The sequence below is a fragment of the Cygnus atratus genome, chromosome 10 (genome assembly GCF_013377495.2).
Source record: "Cygnus atratus isolate AKBS03 ecotype Queensland, Australia chromosome 10, CAtr_DNAZoo_HiC_assembly, whole genome shotgun sequence".
Classification (NCBI taxonomy): domain Eukaryota; kingdom Metazoa; phylum Chordata; class Aves; order Anseriformes; family Anatidae; genus Cygnus; species Cygnus atratus.
In genome coordinates, this window is record NC_066371.1 from 17,094,059 (window position 1) to 17,114,847 (window position 20,789).

Here is a 20,789-nt window from a genome sequence, read left to right on the forward strand (position 1 = left end):
CAAATTTGTATAATAACTGTAATAACCATCTACATTTTCTCCTAAGGTCAGTGTTAGTTTTATTTATTTACTTTTTTTTTAATGTTTTAAACATAATCTAAAATTCTCTGTAATATGACCATAGACTCTTTCTTGAATTAAGTGAGGAAACAGCTCCTTCTAGTGGTTGGTGATCTGTTTCAGAAAATAAATTCTTTATCCTGACGAGTAGTAACTTTTTTTTCTTCTTTCTAGTTCCATAGCTTCAGATATGCTATCATCTTACCCAACAAATGAATCAGGATTTGCTTACTTTTGCAAATCTGATGTATTGTAATGAGTTTCTGAATATTTTTAAAATTCAAATATTAGTCATTTTTTTTCTTCACAACTGTTTTTACAAGGTTGTAAGTAAAACATTAAATTGTCTTAGTAATTTTTTCATCATTTTTTAATAATTTCAAGCTGTTTCCAAGAAAGATAAGTAAGACATAATTAATGAATCATTGCTTTAAAAATTGCTTCAGTACAACTTTTCTTTCAGGAAAGAAACCTTGTGTTATGTGTAATTACTTAAATTCAGTTACCGATTCAAGCCTTATGCACATACTAACAGCAAGGATTTTGAAATGTGTTATAAAGTGTTAATGTTATACTCTATAAATGTTGTCTGATTGTAAATGTTCTTGATTGAAATGACTGGAGAAAAATCATTTATCTTTGCTCAGATCACTGTTAGCTGTGATTCTGGTCTTGTATAGGCAATATAAGAACAGTCGTAGTAGGTCAGACCAAAGTCCATGTATTTCAGTATCCTGTCTCCAGCACTTCTTGTGAGAAATGAAACCAGAAATGTTGTAAATGATCTGACAACAATTGTTTTTCTAGCAAATAAGTAACTTTCTAATTTGTCTCCACAGGACTCTCCTCTAAAAGCTGTACAGATGTTGTGGGTCAATCTGATTATGGACACCTTTGCCTCACTTGCTCTGGCCACTGAACCTCCAACAGAGGCTCTATTGCTAAGAAAGCCATATGGCAGGAACAAACCTCTCATATCCCGTACCATGATGAAGAACATTCTGGGCCATGCTGTTTATCAGCTTACTCTAATATTTACACTTCTTTTTGTTGGTAAGAAAGTTAGGCTTGTTGCTTGGTTTAGAGGCACCTAGACCATGTAGGCTGGCACGTCAGAATGCTTTCAATGTATCTTAATGCATATATCCATAGTTAAAGAGCTAGTAGGAGCAAACTGCTTAAAGGAATCAAGAACATTGGTGGTAACAGAAGAGACCCAATAGAGGGATTTAGTCACTTCTCATACATTCTTCACATTGGGAAGGGCCTTTGAGATTTTAGTCTCCTAGCAAAATATAGATTTGGGCTTTGGCAAAAGAGTGTGTTAAAACGTACCACTGAAGGTATGTTAAAACATAAATGACTACATTTGACTACATTTTAAACAGACTATCTAGTCCGCTCCTCCTAAAAAAATCCAAATTCTTCTAAAAAAAATCCAATTTCTTATTTCTGTCCTGGTACTTCTGGACTCTTTTTTAGCTCTTGCTAGCAATGGATGCTTTTTGTATTTTTTGTTTTTGAGAGAGAAGGGAAGGAGGAGAAATGTTATTTGTTGCAGGGAAGTGCAGGGCTAATAATAGTTTTCTAATGCTCCACAATAATGAGTGAATTTGCCTGAAGGTCTGATAATTTTATCAGTTGGGTATTGTTTTCTTGACAATACGTCACTGCTGCTGAATTGCATGTGTTTCATGTGTTTCATATTTTTTTTTCATTATATACAGACTTTCATATAAGCTGTAAATGTAAATCTATGGTTCTGAAAATCTTAGAAGTATTTTGAGCTCTGTTTTAAAAACCTTGCTGCATCTTGCCAGTAACTGGCAGTTTGCTTGGAATGCTCGAAGGAGGTGATGGTCTGTTTACAATGGAGCTATTTAAACCGAAATAATTGCCAGGTTTTGGAGAGATATGGTCCCTAATATTGTGTATACATACATATATACAAATAACATTATAAGCTTACAGTGTATTTTGAGGACATCTAGCAAGCCTAAGAAAATTGTAATGTTCAGATTCTCTGAAACAGGCATAGGTGGTCTTGGTAATTCATTTGATATCAATCTTGGAACAAAAATTTCTGTGAACTTTTTGGGAATTTTAATGGCTTTTTGATGAGTATTATGATTTAAAATACCTTATACTGAACCCTGATGAAAAGAAAACCAGGATTTTCTGACCCTATCTTAATTACTTTTCTGTGTCTCTGGAAAACCCATGCAATACTTTGAAGGTCAGAGCCAAACCACTTTTCTCAAAAGCCTAGGAAATAGAGCCTTTTTCTTTCTAGTCTCTAAGAAGGTCAGTTTTGCAGTGAGATGATGTTCTAAACTCTGTTTCAATAAACAAACTACAAATTAATGAGTATTATTTCTGTTTTGATTGACTAATTCATTGTCTTTTGTAGCAGCATGCTCTGCTATGCCAGTTAAGTGATGCAGTGCAATAACAAAAGGCTTAAGGATAGGTACTCACACTGAGGAAAGTATCGTTCATATTTTTGTGTTTGTGTGTTTATTGAATGAAAGCAAATAGATGCAATGATTGTGTGTGTAAAATAATGACGTTTGCTTTCATTTGTTTTTTCCTTTATGTTTGTATGTATTAAGGGGAGTGTTTTCCAATACTTAGTTATCTCCTTGGAGATGTATAATCTGCTTAAAAATCTCTGCTCTCTCACAATCTAACTTTTGTTGCCTCATATTGGTTTACTGGTATATTTGTCATATCATAATCTACTTTCTGCCAAAAGACTATAAGCCAAATTCTTGCTCTGGAAGCATGCTTATTATTCCCAGTGACTTGAACATGAACTGCTCAAATATCCCAGGGCAAAACACTCACTGGCAGCTTAGCTGATGGAATTATGACGTCAGGGGAAAACCTCAGGAAACCTTTCTTCTTTTTTCAGAAATTCTGAGTACAGTGCTAGTGGGATAGCTGAAAAGCGTTTAAGTTTTGATTTGCTTTTATTAGCAGAACTCTGGTTATGAAATTAGTTGTACTGTGGTAACCCTTACTCATTTTGTTTCATTCATTATTTACTCTTTTATATGAATGTAGCATCCTTACTTTAAGAAAACACCTCTTTCAATAACTGTTATCTGTAAACTTAGTGAATAACAAGTGAGGTCCATCAGGTGTAGGTGTCTTTTCAAATATTAGCTCATCTTTGCAATTACTCATGGTGAGTGGTATCCTCATGTTGTGCTTTCAAAGCAGACTTAGCAGAATGATCATAACCAAATCTATTTAAAATCAGAAATGCCTGTGTTTTTATCATTAGTATCCATGAATGCTTGTCACGAGTTATGGCATACTGGTTTAGCAAATAGGTTAAAAACTGTTGAAGAGTGATTGTTTTTAATTATTGTAGAAAATTGCAAGCATATCTCAATGGGTCTGAAGCACTTAGTACATCAGAAAGAACTGACTTACAATAGTTACTGTTTGGTTTAAGGAAAAGTACTACTGAAAACTATTTGAGCAGGTATATTGAGTTATTAGAGAACAGTTATCATTTGGGAAGCGTTCTGCTCAGGAACTTTAGATGTCTTTGCTTACTGGAATTTAGAATTCTGCCTATGGGTAATAAGTTCAGAAAGACAGCTGGTAAAAGCAGAGCAAAGGAGACAACTAGCTAAAGCAAACAAAGGAAATATAAATTCCAATTTGATATATTCTGGTGGAAATCTTTACTTTTGTCTTATAACTAGGTGAGAAAATGTTTAAGATTGACAGTGGGAGGAATGCACCACTCCACTCTCCTCCTTCAGAGCACTACACCATTATCTTCAACACCTTTGTCATGATGCAGCTTTTCAATGAAATCAACGCACGCAAAATCCATGGCGAGAGAAATGTCTTTGATGGAATCTTCAGAAATCCTATTTTTTGCACTATTGTACTGGGTACATTTGCTATTCAGGTAATGATTTGGGCAAGAATTAATAACTATTAAATAGAAAAAGTGTTGTGGTTTTTTTTTCTATGTATGTTTAATCTAAAAGCTGTAGAAGGCACAGATAAAAAACCATCTGCTTTCACATACTATCACAATAAAACTGTGTGTAAATAATGAAAGATGTTAATGTGGTCATACTAATACAATAAATTTTGATCATTATCACTAGGTCAAATCTTATACTGATCTGAAGATATATAATAGCTGTCATGATTTGTTGGTATTTTTGAAGAAATTATTAAATATTGTACTAATCAATAGCAGCAAAGTATTTTACATTAATTTACTACATGAATAGAAAAATTGGCCTGTAAATAGCTAGTATTAATCCATTCTTTTAAGGTTAAATGCCATTGCCAAAAGTTATTTGATGTTCTTGTTAGTATTACTCCTTGGTAGTAATTCTTCATGTCCATTTTGTAGGTTTGTTGGCCCAATCATATGTGAACATAACTGCAGAAATACAGACTTTTCCCAAACATTTGTAATTTTTCTTCTGTAAAAATTCTAATTCCTCATTCTGCTCCAGTCTCCTTCCACTTGCTGGCATCTATCCAGTACCTGACACCCTCTGACGTTATCTTTCAGACTGCACAATTGCTGCATTGAACTATTTCTGGGTTGACATTATTGCTCAATTCTGCATTGACATCCTGGAAGCCATCAGTATTGGGACCTTTCTCATGAAAGGAGTAAGGAGAGTCCTTTGAACCTGGACCATAGTAGTTTTAAAACAGAAAGGGGAGCCACTAATTAAACCAAGTACTGGAGAAAGGCCACCAGTGTTTGGTGGTAGAATTTGATAGTGATGGTCTTTGACAGCTAGTTCAAAAGGGTGGGTTTACTAACCTAAGCCAGAATGCTTCTAGGAGAGGCCTGACAAATTCACAGTCATCTCTAAATATTTTGTCATGGGAAATGTTTGATAATGTTTTTCCTAGTTCTAGGCATTACTGCATTCAATTATCTGGCTGAAGAAAAAGTGTCATCTAGCTGCTAGCCACATTTCTGACTCAGCTGCTGATGTTATTCACTCCTCCCTGCTCTCCTAGTGGTTGAAGTATTTATGTGGCGCCATGTAACAATGGCAAATAACATATTAGGAGTATAAGATAACATTTTGATTTAGAATGCTGTTTAGATTCAGTCCAGTACACAACAGATTGTTAATAATACATTTGACTATTCTACTGGTGAAATATGTTGGAATCAAAGAGGCAGAGCTGTAATGGATAAAATCTCAGGTCAAATGTCAATGACAGGGCCCTCCATCTACCCTTCTTGAAAGTATTTACCCAACCTCTTCTGTGCTTTTCTTTGTAGATAGTAATTGTCCAGTTTGGAGGAAAACCATTTAGCTGTTCCCCCCTGCAGCTTGACCAGTGGATGTGGTGTGTATTTATTGGATTAGGAGAACTTGTATGGGGTCAGGTAAGCATCCAGGAATATGCAGATTTCTTCTCTTGTTTTTATAAACCAGTCAAAGATTGATTTTCACCACAAGTCACACACAAATGCTGTTTATAACCTACTATACTGTTGTTTCTTTAAATCTCTCACAACATCACATTTGGCACACATTGAAATGTAGGTAGCTGTCTAATTGCATCAAAAATAGATACAATTTTGATTTGTGTTAACTTTTACATCTTTCCTCTCCAAATGCAGGGTTGATGTTTTGTGTGAAAGGCATTTGATTAATAACCTAGTCCTCTAGCCACAGAAAAGCATAGCAAATGCACTATAAGCTTCCTAGCAATAGAGTACCAAATGTAGCATGTTCATGTTTGGCCATGGCAAATTTTTGAAAGTGGAAAGAGGTTCCAGTTCTGTGTTAAACCACTCCTGACAGAAACTGCTGTTCTATCAATCCATGATAGCCTTGTTACTTGCATAGGATCCACTGTGTCCAGTTAATTCAATATACACCTGAACTGATCTCCATCTACTTTTGTGTGTGAAGGATGGAGGAGGGGATAAAAGAAAAAAGGATTTTTTCCTAATATAGTTGCAGACAAGTGCAGATTAATTCATGTATAATTTATAAATTCTGCTAAAACCTGTGTCATCATAGCTGATATGAAAATATAGATGAAAAACAATCTATGAGATGGTGTCCATGTGATAATTAAATTTGTGTCTATGAGATAAATAAGTTATGTGATTAGCTGTCTGGAAGTAATAGTACAGATACAACCGCTGTTGTTAAAGTATTATGTTACTCTTTATGTACTAACCTGTATTGCAAAGGTAATAATACTACTATTTTTTTCATCTTTGAATGCATTTAAATGTCGTTGGGTTGATGTCACCTGACATGTTTGGAAACATGTAAAAAATATGAAGTAATGTTTCACTTCTCAGATATAAAGATCAACGAGTTTGTCGCTATGAAGAAACAGCCAAGAAATTACTGCTGCAATTGAATACTGAAATGATTTAGTGGAATTATGAGTAGATGCTAGCTGTCAAAAATGATTATATGTTTTCTTATGGAAAAAAAAATAACTACACAAGCTTTTTGGACAGTTGGACATCAGATTTTTTTTTGGAAAGAATATACACAGCCATAACAGCTTTTAATGGTCCTGAAAATCACCATTATTAAATTGTACTAATATAGTTATTACCTCAAGATGGGATTTGAGTTATGAAGTTACAAGGGGAAAACATAAAATCAGTTTCATAATTCTTGGAAAGTAAAGTTTTGTTTTCTACAGACTGGAAAACACCACCTTTGGGAAGGGGGAAAGGAAAGCACAGAAAGCCTATGAGTTTTATTAGATTGTTCAGCTGTGAAGAACATCCCACAGCCTTTGATCAGAGTACTAGCTGGCTTCTGAATTTTGTTCTATGTAGTGATTACATTACCATTGAAAACTAAGAATAGTGTCAGCAGCTGTTTTCAATTCAAAAATTGGTGGGCATAGTTGCAAGCCTTGTCATGAACACCTGGACATTTAATTAAAACTTGTATTGGAACACCTCAGCAAATTAATCACTGAAAAGGCTACAGCTTTATGCAGAGGAAACAGAGTAAAAAAGTTTCCCTTGTGGTCAGTATTTAGTGACCATAAAAGGAAAACACAAGCTAAAAATGTTTTATTTACATGATATACAGTCTGTGGCGAGTCCTTTCCATAAGGAGCTCTGCAGTAAGAGATGCTTCTTTTCCTTCAGGAGAGGCACTTCCCCTCTTTTCAGCCTTTTCGCTCCTGTTCTAGGTCTACTGCAGCACATAATTTTTTTATGCCTTCGCTCTGGAACAGTCTCCTGAATCTGGCATTCTTGTGACTCAGTATAACCAAGTGATGTTAAAGTTGGCACTTTTAAAAGTGATATAAGGTGTAAGGAATTTCTGGGCAGCAAAGCTGCAATGATTTGAGGAACACTGGTTACTAAAAGGTGGCCCCCACCACTTCTGAAAATAAGGTCTTTTTAAAAAAAGTCAAGTTACATTCTCAAAATGATTGATTGCTTTTGAAAATTGCAGTAGATTTCCTGGGAATAAAATTTAGTTCCTTAAGCTACATTCAGTCTATTGAGTCTGGCATTACTTGAATTGGGTTGGTGTTTGCAAATATGGAAAAAAATCACCAAACAAAAAACGCATGAACACGCTAAGAAAAGAATTAGGGCAGAATCTGTCAGCCTGTCTGAGAAAGGTCCTGAAGGAGAGCTCTGTTCTGTCACACAGAATCTCTACCAAGTATGGTTGTTTGTATATATGCTGTCTTGTAAGCACTTCATCCACATGAGGTTCATCAGATTTCGTATAAACATTCTCAAGTAGCTTCTTTCTGTAGAGTACTGGCATTAAATATTTTTTTTTGAAAGCTGGGAATCTGAAGCAGTTTCAGTAAGTATTGGAATGACTAGCATTTACCTTTTTTTTTTTTTTCCTCCTGTTCTGTCTTTGCTCATGTCACACCAATTCATTACTTTTCCAAGCTCACATCATGTTTTTCAGCCCTAAAGTACATTTAAAAAATGTTCCACAGTAGTGTAGAAACTGGGTTTTGGACATTTCATTCTGTCTTTAATAATAATATAATAAAACTGGAGTTGTGGTTCGTGAAATTCAAGGAGAACCTTAGCAAATTCAACAGTTTATTTTCATCCTGAAAATATACGGTGCCTCTTCATATGTGTTTGCTATATACGTTCCAGCTTTCCAGAACTGTAAGATGTATCTTCACCAACTTTTCTACAACTGTCTGATTCTTTCTTACCCAAGTCGTCAGTCTATTGGCAAAATTATTTCTCTGTCTCTTTTTCTAAATTGATTTTAAATCGTCCATGCAGTCTGTCTGCCTTTCCGGAGTGCCTTTGATGCTCTCATTTTCAGGATAACAGCTTAGCCTGTGTTGTGCCTCATGTGCTCTGGACAATATCACATGCCAGAGGGCTGCAAAAATCAGTATCACAGACTGGATAAGACTTTCATCCACCAGACAGCAGCTTTTCCTCAGCTATCAAATGTCCCATAGTTGTAGTTTCTCATCTGCAAAATTCTTTCCTGTTCCAGCTGACTCCTTTTTTTTTTTTTTTTCATGCATTTGGGCTTCAGAGATGTGATTGCTCATCGCTGAAACAAAAACAAACAAAAAAGAAAATGGCAGCACTTTTTTAGTAAATTGGTCTAATATAGTTATTTTTGTAGGAGATTTTTTAAGCATTCAAAATGTTCCAGGTAATGTCTTGTTTAAATAGCCATCTGCTTGTATACCTATTAAAGCTGACAAAAGAAATCAGAACAGAGAGAGTGCTCAAGATAACAACATGGAAATGTATTCAAAATAATTGTGTTCAACACAGTCTGACTACACTATTTGCAAATTTTTAAGATTATTAGCCATCTCCTCTATTAATTAATTCCAGTGACCACTTCATTGGCCAAACTGAATAAGGAGAGGGGCTGAGTTAAGCAGAATATATGATTAATATATATAAATATATAATTAAACAGAATAAGGACAGAGAATAAGACAGAGTTCTACAAAAAGTCCAGTGTGAAGATATTCAAACCCACACCTTTAGAAAACTTGTTTCTGTTAAATGCTGAGAAAGTCATTTTGATTTGACAAAACAAAGGGAAGCTGACTACATGAGCAAATTTAGTGTGCAGAGATTTATAAGCATGCAATGCAACTCATTTTCAGCTCACATTAACGGACAGTAGACCACTTTCAGTCATTAGAAACCCCCAAACACTAATTGCAAAAGTATCAATCTTGTGAAATTTCTTTTAAATGATAACATTCAAATACTTATATCCCCCTTTATTTTATTTTTTTTGAGGAAGGACATCACTTCTTTCTAGCTTTAAACTTGTTCCTTAGCCACGTATTGCCAATGTGGTTTAACAATGCCAGTAATGCTGAATGTTTAAACAGTAAATAAGGTGTTTTGGGGGGCTAAAATGGAGTTGGATAAAGTGCTATTATGAATATACTTATCGTAGCTTTTCTGAAAGATTAGAGAACTCATTAAAATATCAGAGTTCTTTTGTAATTAGCAACTTATAATGTTATTGTTATTGAATGAGGTTTATGTTTTCAGCATCTTTTTATAATTTTAGGTCATTGCAACCATCCCAACAAGTAGGCTAAAGTTTTTAAAGGAGGCAGGGCGGCTCACTGAGAAGGAGGAGGTCCCTGAAGAAGAACTCAATGAAGATGTTGAAGAAATTGATCATGCAGAGAGAGAACTTCGACGTGGACAAATTCTCTGGTTCAGAGGTCTCAACAGAATCCAAACCCAGGTATGTTAAAAGTAAATCCCCCCACGGTCTAGAAATAATATATTTAATCTGTGATCAAGACAAGATAATGTTATAGAAAACTACAGAGATGGTTGTTTGTCAGAATGATGGTACTTGGAAATTGCTTTACTGATCTCAAAGGAGCAACCTGTGGAATAGTAACATAGGCAAACTTTAAAAAGTGTGTGTATAGTGGAAGTGAAGAGATTATAAAATGATAATATGCAAAAATAGGAATACTGTTTTTTTGAGACTACTGCGGACATTGTTTTTCTACTTCAGTGATAACATGATAAAATAGTGCTACTTGGAAAATGCTAGCTGTCACAATGGCTAGCAAGATGTTATGAAGGCCTTCTACAACATGCCATTTTATTTTGTCAAAAATATATTGTTGTTCCCACTGATGCCATGACAGAGTAACTTACTGTTGGGTCTAAAGTGTAAAGCACCAGTTGATTTGAAAAAAAAATCTTTTCTGTTCTGACAGTATTGTATATGTAGATCATGGCTAAAAGGAATTAATTTTCTTTCTTGCAAGGTCATGAAAAATCTGATTCTCGATTTATTTTAAGTAGTAAGGGCTTAAGCATCTATTGAATGCTGAAATGTATGTGTTGGCTACTATGGATGATTTCTTAGTTTTTTTTTTCTTATAACTTTTCCTAAATACAAAAATCCATAACATTTTTTAAGCAAAATGAAGGGATTCAGATAAATGTTATACTAAATACTTGTACAGAGTCACAGTGCTAAATTTAGTGCAGTTTAGGCTATTTGGTAAAAATTTGTCCTGTAGTGCTAAATTATTTCAACTGTTTTGCCTTTTTCATTGCAGTGAAGTAGCATGTTTGATAGCACTTTAGTCTTTCTAAGATCTGTGCTAGCTTGCACAAGAGACCAACTTTGAAAGATACGTTCTGTGAATGTTTTACATTGTGAATGTTTTACATTTGCTTACAAGAAAAAGAGGTGAATAATTAAGAACTTTTTTTCTTTAAAGAATCATTCCTTTAAAGAACTTTTTTATTACAGAAGATTTCAAGTTTGAGATTTTTGTCTTAACTAGAGATAGATGGTATTTTCTCTCTTTTTCCATCTACAAATTGATACCTTTTTTTTTTTTTTTTTTTTTTCCCTGGAGAAAAACTGCAGTCATACATTTTAGATAAATGGGGGAAAGCAGTAAACTGAAGCTAGGATAGTTAGGTCTACTTGGTGCATCACAGCAAAGTGAGAAAGGTAAGAGGGTGAAATCTGCTGTTAGAGAGAGTCTTTGGGTAAATTCCCAAGCTTCTGAGGTAAGAGATTAAACATGGATCTTCAGGGTTGTGCGTCTTGACTCCTGTCTTGAGTCAGGAGCACTCATCAGTAGAGAAATTTCAAATTGTCACAGTTCCTCTCTGTTTAAAAGGTGACAAACAGGTGCCCAGGTAATGGTGATCATTATGGAAAGATGACCTCTAAATGTGCATTCTTTTCTTCCTGATTGGCTGTAGGAGGAGTATTGTCTGTTGGCATTTCTGTCAGGATGTCTTTCTGGTTGTGGTGAGTGCAAAGAACTACAAGCACACAAAAAAATTACATCCTTTCAATTCTTTTTCTAGTCTGAGAGGTAGTTTTTAGCTCTTCTGCATATCTTTGTTCACTTAATTCACAAACAAATTATTATTCTTTTACACTATTTAAAACAAAATGAAATTAATTACATTTCTTTGCTAACATCCATCTTCTCAGTTTCCATTCTGCTCTTAGTTGTAGAAATATCTTTGGTAGGATGCACTGTTTCCCCTTCTGCCAAGAGGCTCTGTGATTTTTTTTTCCTCATTTTTTTTGTTCAATGACATTGATTTTTACATCCATTTCACATCTGTGGAATGCTAATGGAAAAAAGAAAATGGGCCAACACACTCAAAAAGAGTTCCAAAAGCAGTTACAAGATATCCACTGGAGAGTGATGAACTTATATGCAGGTCGAATTAGACCGATTGTTGGATGGACCTTGAGCGCATTTTGATGTGCTATGTGTTGTGGCCCATCCAAATGAATTCATACACTTGTACTACATTTCTCAGGAAGCCATCTAAAGAAGAGTTGATGGAAGAAGATGAGGATGTCTGTAGCATCCTTGGGGAGCTGGAGGATTTGCAAGAATCCTCTGATGTCTAATGCACTTCTGGAGATGCAGAAGAAGAAGGTAGAGCATCCCCTCACTTTATGTATGTAAGAGGATGTCAGTTAAGATTAGGAATAAACAATAGACTCATGACTTGATTGATCATTCCGATCTCAGCAAGACTGGTTTCTACCATCACACACTTGTGCTGTATATTAGATCATGTTTATTTTTAATTATTTGCTATTCAGTCATTACCGGACAGATAGCTACAGCATTCAATAAAAGCCTTAACTCCTAGGAAAGTTATAAAGAATCTACAGTAGGTTTTTGTTTTGTTTTTTTTCCTCTCTGTCCAGATAATTGACAGATCTCCTTTGTGTACTGTTCCAGTAAAACCTCATCCAAACTGGCAAAAACTTTGCAGTAGTAAAGACTTTTATTTCTTTTTTCTTCTTTCTTTTTTTCTTTACTCTCAAAACAAAAGTTTCAAACCTAGGCAACCAGAGAAAGAATTTCCATTGTTGACTCTTTATACTGAAACATCATGCATTTCTATTTTACACTGTACATGCAGAATTTACTTTAAAGAAAGGTGCATGAATGCACATAACTGAGTTATAGAGATTGGCTATATATTTCAGATTTTCTTTCTTTTTTTCCTTTTTTTTTTTAGTCTACTTTTGTTCATTTAAATATCATTTAGATATCTTGTTGTCTTATAAATATACCTTGTGCCTTCTCTGCATGAATGCATGCTGTCCTTCTCTGGATGGAAGAGTGGCTACTTACTAGATAGCTCTGTCAGAAGAGCCTTCACAACTGACTCATCCTAGTTATGCAAGCTTCATAAAGATATAAAGGTCTCAAATTTCATAGAAGACAGGGCTTTTCAACCTCTGCTAGTTATCGGCACTGTTTTTCAAGTCTTTGTTGCAGTTCTCAAGAATTCCTCATTCTGAAGGAGTGAGAGAGTTAAGACTGATCATACCATCTGGGCAGATCTAATAATATTTGAAAAGTTCCACAAGTTCATTGCATCTTTTTAAATTGAATACCAACAAGTTTATGTAGTTACCTCATATTTGAGTATGGAAAAATTGTGAAGTGTGGAGGTTCTAAAACTTTTCAAGATACATATCTTATTTTTTACAACATACTGCTTGACTCTTTCCTCCCTCCCTATCATCCTGTAATTCAAAGTTTGTTTTATCTGCTTAAGGTGGGAAAAAATATGTAAAAATTCTGTAAATATTAGAAAAGGTATTAGAATAAAAGCAATACATAAAAATACACAGGTGCCATGTTAATGCATTTCTGTGCATTTCTGTAGCAATTTAATATTTTCAGAAATTCAAATGTCTAGGGACTGCTAATGAAAAAAGGAAGATGCCTCTTTAGATAGTCAAAAAATACAGAGGTGCTGTATTGCCTTTTCTTCCTCTTCCTTTCTGCATTAAAACCTTGTTCTGGAACAAATGCAAATGCCATAGCAATGAAAGTCACTCCCAGCAAGTTTTTTTTTTTTTTTTTAAGTTAGATAAAAAGATAGCACCTCTTTTTTTTTTTCTTCTTTTTTTTTTCTTTTTTTTTTTTCATCATTCTGTTTAGCATTATGCAGAAAACAGTGCAGGGGAGCAATGTAAGTAGAATGGAAACTGTTTTATTTCGTGCAGGTTAAAGTTGAGTTTGCTTTTCTAATACTAAAGCAAACTGCCAGAGATTGAACAAAGCTAAATTGTTCTTGTTCTTTAAAAAATAAAATATATCTTTGTTGGAGATTAGGTGAATGACACCTGGATCTTGTTGACATTAATGACAACAGAAATGCTTGCTGAAATTCTGTTCTATGTCAAGAGTCATAAAAAAGTTTTGGCATATCTGTCCTGTCAGGACTATTGTGTTAAGATCCAACCCCAACCCCCTTTTTTTTTTTAAACTGCTAATCACTGATATTTCAATTAACTGTGTATACATTTGTTTAAAATACACATCTTCTAAATTATAGAACATAAAGAGAGGTGAAAAATATAGAACAGCATTTTTTTCTTCTACCTGAAGGCATGTAATCAAAACATGATTACATTATTTGTTTTGTTAGAAAATTTTCAAACTTTTTATGATGTGTGACTTAGCCTTTACTTTCTCATTTTTAGCAACTTGAATTGTTCTAAATAAATTCAGTCTTCTGTAATTACAAAAGCATCCTATTTTAAAATGCATTATTTACTTATTTATTTGGATGAACTCTTTCTTCTTTGTTGTTTCCTGATTTTGGAAGATAAACTCCTGGGCCAAGTTCTCCTCTTCTTCTTCCTTGGCTTTAGGCAGAACACAGCCCTGTACGTTCAGCCTTTACGATTCTGAAAAGGTTGTCATCATTCCCTTGTGGATTCACTCCATGAAGATCTGTAGTTATATTTTTTTTCATGAGAAAGAGTAAATTACACACCTGTAATTCTTGTTCTCTGGAGAAACTATTAAATACAGATCTTCCCTTATCTTTTCATTCCTGCATATACTAGGGTCTTTTCCTTTCAGTTAATTAGAAAGGCATTTATACATCTAAAAATGTCCTTTGGCTTAGGATTTATCATCTGTGTCTTCCACAGTGCACTTCATGCTCTCAGTGAGAGTCTTTAAAATCTTTCTTGAATGTTCTCTTTTGAAGAGTGCTCTGTCACCTATATCAGATCATGAAAACCCAGGATCTTTATCTAATTCTACTTTTGTACAGTGAACATTTCAGGTGAGTATTTAACATGCCTTCATATATAACCAATGGTTTGAACCATATGTTGTTATCTAGATGCCAATGATTCACTTGTACCCTTATTCCACATGCTAACCCACCCCATATTGTATTTTTAAACTGTGATATTTGTATTGGACATGTAGCTCAAAATAAATTTGCTGCAGGAACAGAGCAAAGCTGGAAAATGTCGTCATGACTGCTTAATACTGTAGCTATCAGTATGCACATGAAATGCATGTTGTATTCCGGGCTCTCATTGGAAAACAATGGGTCAGTGAACAAAGCTGTTTCATGTTTGTCTAGTAAAAGTACAGTCAGATGATTGTATAGCAGTAACCTATGATCCCTTTTACTGGGATCTTGATATGGTTATTTCCATAAAAACCTGCAGGAAAATAAAGAATGAACTCCAAAGACTTATATAATGGGAGGGGATGCATCCATACCACTAGAGATGAAGCCATATTAATTTATTTATTCCTAGGACTGACTGCAGTAGAAAATGTTAGCAAAGTTATTATAATGCTTTCAACTTGGAGAATTTATGAGGGCTTGTACCAAGGTTTGTGCTGTTGAAGTTGATAAATATACCACTTAACCTTTTCCCAACTACTTTCTAGGCTGTCTCTCTTCAGAAATCTGGGTTGCAAGATACAAATTTGGGCTTCTTCAAATAAGTGGTTGGGTGAATTCTCCTAGTGGGTTCTCATACTGTTTTGTTATGTTGTGGTGGCACTAAGGCAACAAAGAGGATGTTTTGGTGTGTATGGATTTTAGCATATATTTATTCTTTGCTCCTATCTACTGCCAGTCTCTGGTTTTACATACATTTGATACATAGGGTCTGCTTTTTATTAGGTTATACTGGTGGCACAGACAGTCTTGAAATACTTACCCCTTTTTTTTTTTAACTCATCTTCTCAGTTAATGACTAAAAGTACTCAGGAAGGTATTCAGCATAGATATATGTAACACTGAGTGCAATATGCATATGGAAATAAGAAGTAGAAAATGGTAAAGTAGAAAACTGCAATATTCAATCCAGTTCAACATCATTTTCTGTGTAATTTTAAGCACTGTATAAAGATAAAATATTAATATTTTAATCCATAATTATAATAGACTAACATTCATTATCACCGTTTAATTTACAAAAAACTTTCATTAAAGAAAAAGTCAGATAAAATATCAGAACACTTTCTATTTTATCAAGCTAGTATACTGACAACCCTGGTTTTTGTAGACAAAATGGATTCTTATATTGAATATTTTTATAGGCTTTTGTTGTTGTTGTTCCTATTAAGTAACTGAATTTTCCACCCTCTGGAAGAACACGTAAAGAGCAATAGCAAAGTAATTTTATTCTAAGTAGGAGAAAAGTGGAGGTTAGCTATTTCAAGTATGCCAGTTGTATTTAGTTTATTTACATATAAATAAAATGGTTTAAATTTTTAAGATTTTTATTTCAAATCTTCTAGTTGTTTAAACTGATGCAGCTCCACTGTCTCCTCTGTGGAGCTGTTTCATTTAATCCAGGCAGAAAAATTGGACCATTTCATATCTAAAAACATTATAAAAAGAACACTTAAAAAAAAGTATTTATTTCAGTTGAAGTAAAACTGTGTGCACGGTTGATTTATTGTTTTCATTATTATTCCTGTCAGTTTTGCAACTGTATCCATACTTTAAGCAACTTGTCTCATTCTTTCCTCCATTGCAGATCGAAGTAGTCAATACTTTCAAGAGTGGCACTTCCTTTCAGGGGGCTCTAAGGAGACAGTCCTCCGTCACAAGCCAGACCCAGGATGTAACCAATATTTCTAGCCCTAGTCACGTATCGTTATCCAATGCTCTTTCCTCTCCTACCAGCACATCTGCTGCTGCGGCTGGGCGTGAGTGTGTATTCTTAATGCATCAGACCTACAGAGATGCCAACTTATGTAGCAGTCATTTGAGACTGAGCTACTTTGCCCTTTCCCACTTTGTCCTGTTATGTTTATTAGTTTATTACCCAGCTACACAAAACTGGATTACTTTGTGTACAGTAGATGCTGTCCATCATTTATTGCAGGTTATGTTAGCTACTGTTAGAGCAGGAATTTGTAGACATTTTTATCCAGTTATGGAGACTCTATCTGAGGTTTCTGTGTTATGTTTTCCTAATGTCACTGTATATATTTTTCTTCTGCTTACAAAATACGTATTTTAAATAGTTCTATGAAAACCTTGTATTAAGAGAAAAAAAAAAGAAAACAGCTTGTCAGATAAAAGATCATTCTGTCTGGAAGACTGTATAATACAGGTAACTCATAGCCAAGGAAGATGTACTCTAATTGGGACGGATACAGTAATGAACAAAGAAATAGAGAATCTAGTTTATGATGCAAGGCTACGGGATTATCGTTTACATGAATGATGAACAAAAAGAACTGTTATCTCTAAATCCAGTAGGAGATAAACATTAAGTAAGGAGGGAGCTAAACTACTTAGTGGACAGTGTTGATGCAACAAAATAAATAAGGCAAAACACTTATTTTTGAAAAAGTGGGTTTCTAAACACTGAAATCATGAAAGAGCTTTATTCTAGGTATAAGTGAAGCATCTAGAGAAGTTAATGAAGAGAATAAAATTTTTGAAAGGGCTGTTTTACTGACAGTAAAGTGTCTTCATTTGCCCAGTAAGACTCATATTTCTAACTTTGTTTAGCATTAAAAGAATATTTAACTTTATAGAAGTCACTTTCACAAGCCTGTCCCACACTTTACAGACTCATGCAGTAGTTACCCGATGCAAGTTTTAGTGAAAAGTTGGCCAGACAAGCCAGCTAGAGAGGGAAACCACACAAGGAAAAGGCAGATGAGAGGGAAATAACATTCCAGAACTGCTGGATGAAAAAAGCTTGACCTTTCCCTTCAGTTCAAGCGCAACCCCTTCAGTATTTGAAAATCAAGAATAAAGAAATTTCTGACATACATTAGAATTTTTATTGGAATTAAATGTCAAAGGAGAAACTTTACTTTTGCTAAGAAGCCAAAGATCCATTAAGGTTTCGACTTTGTTTGCTCTCAGAGAAAATTTTTATCTTTTTCTGTCTTGGTGGAAATTTGGCTTGCTAACTTTTACTCCAACAACATCAACAATTTCAGGGCAGCATCACGATCAAGAGAAGGAAAGGCATTGAGCTGCAGCCACTATGTTTTGATTTATTAATATTATGACACAAACCCAATGAATAACAGCGGGGAAAAAAAAATGTTGTTTATCTCCAAATTACTCCTCTTCCAGAACCTGGAAAACCTTTCCAAATCTAAATTTCATAGAAATACAGTATGTTTTAATGAATTGGCATTTTCTGAGAAAATTTCAGTTGCAAAATGAACACCTAGCTCTACTTTTCAGCTCCTTGCTTAAAATGTATGTAGTGGGACAGGACTGACTGCTTTCCTCTTGGCTGCTCACAATGAATGAAACCCTAAATTATTACATTTTTCTGTGGGGTGGGAGAAATAGTGGGATAACTGTACCTCTGGTTTTTAAGCCTTTCCCTCTCTTCATGAATTTTTAAAATATTGCATATGTAGCTATCACATGTCATTTTTTGGAAACAAAAATCCTGTAGTTATTCTATTATTTTGGAGCAGATTAATGTTTGATTTAAAGAGACATCAAAGCATTTTTTAATTTTATTAATTATTAATAGCCACACATAAGTTTAGTAACTACTTAATGGAAAAGATGCCTGTCAAATGCTGCCTCATCTACAATAGTTGGGGAAACAGATTAGCAAGGTGTTACCTGAATTTTTCAGGTATTCATAAGAATGGCACATTCAAATCATTCAGAGGTTTGCAGACCTTAATAAAAAGTAATTTATACAAGGAAATATTTACTGTAGTACTGAAGTTTCCCTAGTTATGCTGAAATTGTTTAGCTGTCATAGTGGTTTTGCCATCAACAAACTACATGTTTCTGGAAGTCAGCATTAGTTGGTAATAATCATTAGGTAGAGGATCTAACTGTACACAAAGTAAACAAGTTGTTCTTTATCCTAATCTGTTTATATCTAGTTCTCAAATGTTGTTTATATTTTCAGTAGGTAGCCCCTTCAAGAGAATGCAGTTTAAAATTTTCCAAGAAAGATGCACGTTTAATATTCTTTGATGTTCCTCCTTCCCCCATTCTCACAGAGTATATAGTTAATAATGTTCTTAAGTGGAAGCAGTCAGAAACCACAGGTCTCTTAAAAACAAACAAAACCCCACAAAACAACTCTTTCTTTCATAAAAGGTTATAAATCAAAAATATTGTTAAGTGTAGGAAACATCTAGGGAAAAACAATTGAAAAACAATTGGTGAGGCCCTGGCCCAGGCTGCCCAGAGGAGCTGTGGCTGCCCCATCCCTGGCAGGGTCCAAGACCAGGCTGGATGGGGCTGGGGGCAGCCTGGGCCGGGGGAGTTGTCCCTGCCCTTGGCAGGGGGTTGGGACTGGGTGGGCTTTAGGGTCCCTTCCAACCCAAACTATTCTGTGATTTCTATGAAGCCACACCAAAAAATAATCTCCCAGATCATCAGTCTGCTGCAGTTTTTTTATTTGCAGGTTCCTGTTTCTTTATTCTGTTGAGGTCTGTCATTTTGGTCTGAGATTTTTAGAAGTGAATATTTTACTCATTCAAAATTTTTGTTATATTAATGCTAGCAGCAGTGGCCTCAAACAAGCCACTTCTAAAGATGGCACAGGAAAAAATATGTGGTGATGACTCTAGCATTTCTAGCAGCAAATTAATGTCATACCAAATGATCACAAAATATTCTCAGTATATTTCCATCATACAGATCTCTGAAGTTTTTTTAAATTTATTTTTAAGTGTTTTTCAGCAAAAGAACATAGCCTGATTAAGGCTGCATTTTTGTTCAGTTTCACTTTTTTGGGGTCTAAAATTTTCTTCAAAAGTGGGCTTAACTCTCAGGTAAAAAGAAGTGTTTTTTTTTTTTTTCATTGCCACTTTAACTCATAAATAGCTGAAATTTATCAGACTTGCCAAGAAGCCATCATTTTAGGTAGAATACTTACATCTGTAACATTTGCCTCAGAGTGGCACAAGGGCCTGAGCATCTGCAAATTATGTCAGAAACTGTAGCACAGAACTTGATTCTAGTAGCAAGCTTGATTCTAGTGTAGCAAGCTTGATTCTAGTGCATATTGTGATAAATTTACTAATGAACAATTTAAAAGAGAGTTTGGCTTAGCTTTTGTAATCTATTGTGCATGAAAATCAGAGTCTTGTATTGAGAAAAAATTATTTACCGTTCAGCAGCTTTTGCTGAAAATAGAATTTTTTATTTTTTATTTAGAAAACAATCTGATTTATTAAAAGTAAGGCAAAATTACTGTCTCGTACTGATCTAAATTCAAAACACAGACGATCAAGTCAAGTGGGCAAACCAGTCTTACTGAAATTGCCACTTGCTTTCTGTAGCAACATAGTTTAACTGTCACATGCAGAAATGGAACCAGCAAAATGTGACTTGAAATGAAGTCTGCATCTAAAATGATGTTTATAAAAGTTGCATCATTTAGGGACATCAGCTGATAGAGACAGAGATATCATAGTAAAGCTCAGAAGTTCCCACTCGTTATTACAAAGATTTCCCAAACTTACAGGGTCAAGATAAAAATTGACTTCTGCATATCTTTCCTTTAGGGAAGATAAGTAGGTTTAAAGTCTTAGTCATGTCCTCAACTGGAGATGTGTCGTGCCAAGAAGGTTTATTGTCCTAACATAGAAATCATTTCTTTACAAGGGTGTATGATATATTTAAGCTTTGTCAAATCTGATACAAAAATGCCATGTTCTATAAATTTCAGCAGTCCTATAATAAAGTAGAGATGCTATGGAAAGCAAAAGCCCTGCATATGGTTCTGATCTCTTGCCCTGAAATTCAGCGGAATATAGTCATGTGAAACTTTTGTGAAATGAGAACCAGGCCTGAGGATATCCCAGACTGCGTGGTTATTCTATTCTGCCCTTGCTACATGTGGTTTGAGTTTTCAGTAGCACTTCCTGGATTTATTGCATATTTATGTAGAAGGAGAGTATGCATCTCTTTCAGTCATTAATGCAGAAAC

The 20,789-nt window shown here is 34.7% G+C and overlaps 1 protein-coding gene across 2 annotated transcripts in view; it reads left to right on the plus strand.

Moving 5' to 3' along the window:
* ATP2B2 (ATPase plasma membrane Ca2+ transporting 2) overlaps nt 1-20,789 on the plus strand; it is a 412,675-nt gene that overhangs the window by 386,498 nt on the left and 5,388 nt on the right. The window contains exons 21-25 of one of the 2 annotated variants that reach the window (XM_050712690.1): nt 900-1,113; nt 3,780-3,991; nt 5,351-5,458; nt 9,609-9,791; nt 16,383-16,900. In XM_050712690.1, coding sequence (XP_050568647.1) covers nt 900-1,113; nt 3,780-3,991; nt 5,351-5,458; nt 9,609-9,791; nt 16,383-16,871 — 1,206 coding nt within the window. In that variant the 3' untranslated portion in view covers nt 16,872-16,900. Of the gene's footprint in view, nt 1-899; nt 1,114-3,779; nt 3,992-5,350; nt 5,459-9,608; nt 9,792-16,382; nt 16,901-20,789 lie in introns of those variants that run through there. The other variant, XM_050712691.1, reaches the window with a different exon arrangement.